We start from the raw sequence: 6746 nt of genomic DNA, 5'->3' as shown, positions 1-6746 counted from the left end.
TGATGACAATTACAAGGACGAAGACCACTAATACAAATGTACTTTTGCAGATTTTCTTCATTGAGTCTGTTTGTGACGACCCAAATGTAATCGCCTGTAATATCTTGGTAAGTTGCATGATTAAGAGTTTCAAACAACATAATTTAACTTTATATGTATAACTTAATTATATACAATTTTGTATAATGACTGCTAAATTACTGACGATAAAGTGTGCAACACCACTAAACACTGCATTCATACTTAAACAGGAAGTTAAGGTGTCATGTCCTGACTATCAAGATTGCAACAAGACGGATGCCATGGAGGACTTTAAGAAAAGAATTGAATGTTACAGAATGAAATATCAGCCACTTGACCCTGACCAATATGACAAGTATGTTAGCAATACACACACACACACATTTTCTTTGTCAATGCCTTGTCTTTAATATCACAAGATTAACCACTTGTTTGTCCTCGCAGAAATTTGTCCTTTATCAAAGTGATTGACGTGGGTCGTAGATTCCTGGTGAACCGCATTCAAGACCACATCCAGAGTCGGATCGTCTACTACCTGATGAACATCCATGTGCAGCCGCGGTCTATTTATTTGTGTCGCCATGGTGAGAGCCAACACAACATGCAGGGCCGACTGGGCGGAGACTCTGGACTGTCTACACGTGGACGAAAGGTACTATGCTCATAAATCTTGGAAAAGAATGAAAAGAATGCAGGAGGTTCGACTTGTGAGGTTGGGTAATTACTTTTTAAGTAATCTTAAAATGACTTATACCTTTCATAAACAAGCATGTTTTTGCCAGTTAGCTCAATGACGGTATTTGTAAAGTTCGAAACTTTGTGTCCTAGCCAAGAGTACTAAATTACCCATGTGTCCAATTTGTCCAAACTCTCCAGAATAACAAACCGTCCCACTCTGTAGTTCGCAGGAGCTCTTGCTGAATTTGTGGAGGAGCAGAACTTGAAGGACTTGAAGGTTTGGACAAGCCAGATGCGCCGTAGTATCCAAACCGCCGAGGCCCTCAACGTGCCGTACGAACAGTGGAAAGCCCTGAATGAGATTGATGCTGTAAGTTCTCTAGCATGTATCTCTGGTTTGGTGTTTCCGCAAAGGTACTCCATTTCATTCTCCTTAAAATGTCCGTATGTTGTCTACAGGGTCTGTGTGAGGAGATGACTTATGAAGAAGTGAGGGAGAGGTTTCCAGAAGAGTTTGCTCTCAGAGATCAAGATAAATACTACTACCGCTACCCCTCCGGAGAGGTACAAACAGATGAAATGCCCCTATTTTACTATGGCAAAGTATAAGAAAGTGTCCTTAATAAAATGCTTCTGTCTTTCTCCAGTCATATCAGGATTTGGTTCAACGGGTGGAACCTGTGATCATGGAAATGGAGCGACAGGAAAATGTTCTTGTCATTTGTCATCAGGCTATGATGCGCTGCCTATTAGCCTACTTCTTGGACAAAAGTGCAGGTGAGATTCTTAAATAAAACTTTATGTCGTCATTTACTCACCTTCGTGTCATTTCAAACTCGTATGAGTTTCTTTCTTCTATGGAAAACAATAGAGGTTTAGCAGAATGTCCCATATGCTCTTTTCCACACAAACTGAAGATAACGTTCCACTTGAGCTCCAAAAATGAGCTTCTGAAGTCATTGAAACTTCCTTGTGTACCCTTGTGACAAAGAAGTACACTTTAGCATACTTTTAAAAGAGTAGGTAACACTTTAGATTAGGGAACACTATTAACTAGTTGCTTATTAGCATGCATATTATTAGGTTATTGGCTGTTTATTAGTACTTATAAAGCACATATTAATTCATGACCATATTCTAGATCTCTTAACCCTACCAAATACCTAAACATACTGTAACTACTACAAAAACTACCTTACTTACTACCAATAAGAAGCAAAATTAGGAGTTTGTTGAGGGAAAACTCTTTGTCAATAGTGAGTATGTGTTTGCTAATCTAAAGTGTTACCAAAGCATACTTGAAATAATAAGCTTTAAAAACAAATACTTTTATATTCCTAGTACATATATTACCTTGAAGTGTAGTTTTACTTGATTATGTTTATTTTAAAGTTTGACAGCACCACTTTCATAGTATGGAAAAGAGCAGCATGAGCATTCATCAAAATGTCTCTTTTTGTGTTCCATAGAAGAAAAACACAGCCATACAGGTTTGGAATGGCATGAGACATAAGTAAATGAGTCGGAAGTAAATAATCTCCATCCGCACACTTTTCCATACTAACCTTTAATTTCCTGTCGGCAGATGAAATGCCGTACCTGAGGTGTCCACTCCACACAGTACTGAAGCTGACCCCAGTGGCTTATGGTAAGATTATTACCTCTGATAATATTTGATCCAATCTGAATAATATTGATAAGAATAACACAAACTAATTGTGTGTGTGTTTTTTAAAGGGTGCAAAGTTGAATCCATCTCTCTGAATGTTGATGCAGTGAACACACATAGAGACAGACCAGAGGTAAGCACAAACATATACACTACACACAAACACTTTTTTACTATTTCAGGTTCTAATCTCTTGTTCTGTCTTCTCTCTCTAGGAGGTGAAGAGAGGCCCGAGCACTTTGATCAGGAGAAACAGCGTGACCCCTCTCACCAGCCCTGAGCCCAATAAGAAGCCCCGCATGGAGGGTCTGGATGATCCGATCATCAGAGAGGTGACGCCCGCCCAACTGACCCTGTGTTCAGCGTCACACACCACTCTCGCTCTGTCCACACAGGTGAGCCACAGTTACTGTCCTTATATCTTCACTCCATAACCCTGTAGTGACATACTAATCATTTCATACTTCACCCTTTCACATTCTCTTCCTGTTTCTCTCTGTTTCCTTCTATTTATTATTCCTCATTCCACTTTATGTACTACAGCACTGGCTTAGTGAAGCTTGTCTGTAAGTATTTCCTCCTTCTGTTTCTTCCTTATCTTTTTCAAATGATTATATTTCCTCAAACTTTCCCAACTTAAAATGGGCCATACAATGAATTTGACTTAAAGTCCCCATGAAATCAAAATTAAAAGTATCAATATGTTAGTCTTAAGGTTATCTATAAGGCAGTGTGCTCCAAAACAGTGACAAAATTCGCATTTAGAAGATATAAGCATTCAAAGCTTGCAGTTCGTCACTTCCGCCAAAACGGCTCAACGATTCTTTTGACGTCACATCGTACTTCAGCTTCTCATCAAACTTTCTGTCCAATCAAATGCTCTCTAGAATCCGAAGCCCCGCCCCTACACTATAAAATAGACGCTGAAGCCGCGGCTGAAATCGGTCACTTGTCCACAGAATTAGTATTTTCTGTACAGTGAATGGCACGTAGTGCACTATATAGGGGACAGGGAACGATTCAGACAGTGTAACTATGCTTTCCATTGAGGAAAAAAAGAAGTCTGGTTTGGCGCTGTGTCACGCTAACCACCGCACCGCACACACACTCTGCTCCGGTCCAGAGACACGATAGCACGGAGCGGATCACATGCGCGAGTCGGTGCAGACCACAAAATGTATCGGAGCTATTTGAATTCTACACAGCATGCTATATTTTATAGCAATATGGATGAGATTGTGGCTGGCATACCCTGTCAAATGCGGCTTTACGGAGCTCAACGGCTCTGAACGGCTCAAGCCCAAGCTGTGATATAAACGAACGCTATTGGCTATTTTAAAAAGGGGTGGGGCTGCTTGATATGTCCCGCCCTGTCTTCCTGTTTCAGTTAAAATGATGTCAACACAGAGTAACACTGCATGTTTCGAAGCATTTCAGGGGACCTTTAAATTATCGACTTTTAATGCAACAAGAAAATGTTTCTCATATCTTTTGGTTGTTGGCATCCAATCAAACTCTTGGTCTGTCACTTGGTGATTTATTAAAACTAACCAATCAGATGTCCTCATAATTAAGATAAGCTCAGTACCTAAAGTTTAGCCAATCATGACAACCTTATTTGCATATAGAAGTCTTAAAGGTACAGCAGCAATCTTGTTTGTTTTAGAGGAAGGTTAGAAAATGGTCATGTAAAACAAAATTACAACTGATTATGAAATTTAAATGTTAGAATTAGGGCTGTGCAAAAAAAATCGAATGCAATTTTCATGCTCATCTCGTCGGTAAAGCCGATTCTGTGATTAGTAGTAAATCTCCAGCACGTGCATTCAGATGGAGCGGCATTTACTACACAGAGCTGTAGTTAACTGACAAGCTACGCAATATCGCCCTGCGATTTTGAACGCGATTTTGCGTAGCTTGTCAGTGGTCTACGGCTCTGTGTAGTAAATGCCGCTCCATCTGAACGCACGTGCTGGAGATTTACTACTAGTCACAGAACCGACTTTACAGATGAAATGAGCATGAAAATCGCATTCGATTTTTTGCCCAGCCTTAGTTAGAATTTTACAAAATGGCCCCTTTAAAGGTGGTATTAATGAAGATATAATCAAGTCCATGAACCGAAGTAGCCCTCCGAGAACCGGAAGAGCTAGAGCGGGCATGGCAAGGGGGATACCCCCCCGTTTAATGAGGAGGTATCTAGACCGCAACGACGCGATGGTCATGTTCCCGCACTGAGAACATGACTCATCCATGAGCGCTGCTTCAGCGTGCTGTAAGCCCAGGCACGAGATGCAGCGATCATGACCATCAGATGCAGCCAGGAAGCGACCACATCCAGAAACGCACGAGCGGGAAGCCATCTTTAAAAAGACGCCCGTCGCTCGTGGAGCTCTTTTAGAATTTGCTCTTTTAGAAAGGAAAAACACTCTTTCAGAGAGAGTGCTGAAGCGCCCAGGGGAGGTCGCGGCGAGACCGCAGAATGGCAGCTGCAGCACGCCGAAGATGAGCAGCACTGAATGGCAACCCCCGCTGACGCGCCGTAACACCAACGCCAGCTGTTTCTTCCAAACACTCGCGGAGATTCGTCCTGAGAAGGCTCGGCTCCGAAGCGAAAAGCTGATGTGCGTTTGCACGCGCTCTCCTTTTATACCCGCGCTGCGGGGCGGGGTGCGCGTGGCGAAACACGCACGCCAACTGTCATTGGCTTGTTTAGTTTACACTCGAAGGTGATTGGGCTCTCGGGCGAGATCCCAATTCGTCAGTCACGACTGACGTAACGTAGAACATGACTGACTGAAAGGGAACTGTAGTTACACTACCCTTTATGTTTATATCTTAATTCATATCTGGATACCCACTTTCTCATTTGTTCTGTAAATGATCACTGTCTGTCTCTCGCTCATCTTTTGCATGCTTAAAGGCGCACTTTTTTACATTATCTACAAGTGTTGTCAGTGCTGCTCTTTCAGAGGTAATGGTCATAGAAACTAATGTGGTAGAGTAGCTAAATAGTATTGCAAATTTATTTAAATAGTAAATAGTATTTGCAGACTGCAACTCTATACTGATTTTAGGATAAAATCAAGCGAATCCTGCAGATTGGATTTAAATCTTGTAAAATGTGTTAAATGGAGGTAGAATTGGGCCATGTTTACACCCAGCATTAACATCTGGCATTTATAGCTAACACAGATGCTAATATCAGAATAACAGGGTTACAATTAGCTAAAAACATTGTCAAATTATCCAAAATATTGAGTAAATAAACTTGTAAAGTGTGCACAGATATGTAGAGCTTGCATTTGTTGCTCAAATTCTCGGGAAATATTCCCTTTTTGAGTGCAGATTCCATACAGACTGGCCAAAAACAATAACAACACAGTTTTTGTGTTATGCTAACTGCTGTTATGCTAAAATGCTCTTAGCTAGCAGCTAGCTTGTTGAGTAGATCGACTGTTCAGTAATTAACCAAACGATCTACATTCTTTTTTCACAGAACCTGAAGAAATGCTCCATAGAGTGCCATGAACCCCCTCAGCTCTGCCTGTGAGATTTTAAGGCTGTATTGCTTTACTCAGCGCGGAAGAGTTTCCTGCCAAGCTGCTTCCTCTTTTCCTCCCAGAGAGGTGTGTGTGTGTCCATCTTTCAACAAATGGACACTGAGTGCAACCTGGGTTTTTCTATTTGTCCTTCATGAATTCGTAATTAATGTACGTATCGTGTGGTTTGTCCTAGTAAGGAGTTTAGTGATTTCTGTGTGTGTTTTTGCGTATGAAGGGAAGTCAGAGCCCAGTGGCAGGGATTAAACAATGCTGTCAACCACCCCCACATTTTTGGACACTATTCCCTGTTTACGTAACAGGATACCACTTGTAGATGATTTTATTCTGGTCTCGGCCAGTTTTTTTAACACTGACGGTAAGAATATGCCCTGAACTTTGAAGGACAATGCTAAAACAGACCAAAGATCACCCGCAGACGTAACAGGATACCACTTGTAGATGATTTTATTCTGGTCTCGGCCAGTTTTTTTATTTTTTAAGAATATACCCTGAACTTTGAAGGACAATGCTAAAACAGACCAAAGATCACCCGCAGACACTTACGGGCTGATTCATGGCTTTTCTGCACTCACTTTCAAACATATGCTGCAAATAAATTGCACATTTAGACAATTTGCATTTATTTGTCTTAAATTCTGAGGGCAATAATGAATCTTACCATTTGTAATGCTACTCGCCGTTTTGAAAGCTGTTTAAAAGTTCTCATGTTGTCCACTGCAGTTTCAGATGATTTGTGTTATGGATATGGATTTGTTTTTTTGTGTGTTTTTAAGACCTGATGACAAGGTCGATGCGCAAGTTTATAAAAACAG

At 41.1% G+C, this 6746-nt stretch overlaps 1 protein-coding gene across 4 annotated transcripts in view; it reads left to right on the top strand.

Moving 5' to 3' along the window:
* The window catches only part of LOC107755148 (6-phosphofructo-2-kinase/fructose-2,6-bisphosphatase 3), a 14324-nt gene extending 7978 nt beyond the window's left edge, over positions 1-6346 (top strand). For 2 of the 4 annotated variants that reach the window (XM_016571849.1, XM_016571851.1), the window contains one exon: positions 5868-6346. In XM_016571849.1, coding sequence (XP_016427335.1) covers positions 5868-5874 — 7 coding nt within the window. In that variant the 3' untranslated portion in view covers positions 5875-6346. Of the gene's footprint in view, positions 1-2911; positions 2935-5291; positions 5498-5867 lie in introns of those variants that run through there. The other 2 variants (XM_016571852.1, XM_016571850.1) reach the window with 2 other exon arrangements.
* Positions 6347-6746: the final 400 nt, after the last annotated feature.

Source organism: Sinocyclocheilus rhinocerous, unplaced genomic scaffold (assembly GCF_001515625.1).
Source record: "Sinocyclocheilus rhinocerous isolate Xijiao unplaced genomic scaffold, SAMN03320098_v1.1 scaffold952, whole genome shotgun sequence".
Taxonomy (NCBI): domain Eukaryota; kingdom Metazoa; phylum Chordata; class Actinopteri; order Cypriniformes; family Cyprinidae; genus Sinocyclocheilus; species Sinocyclocheilus rhinocerous.
The sequence above is the reverse complement of the archived record's forward strand: the minus strand, read 5'-3'. Positions and strand labels throughout refer to the sequence as shown.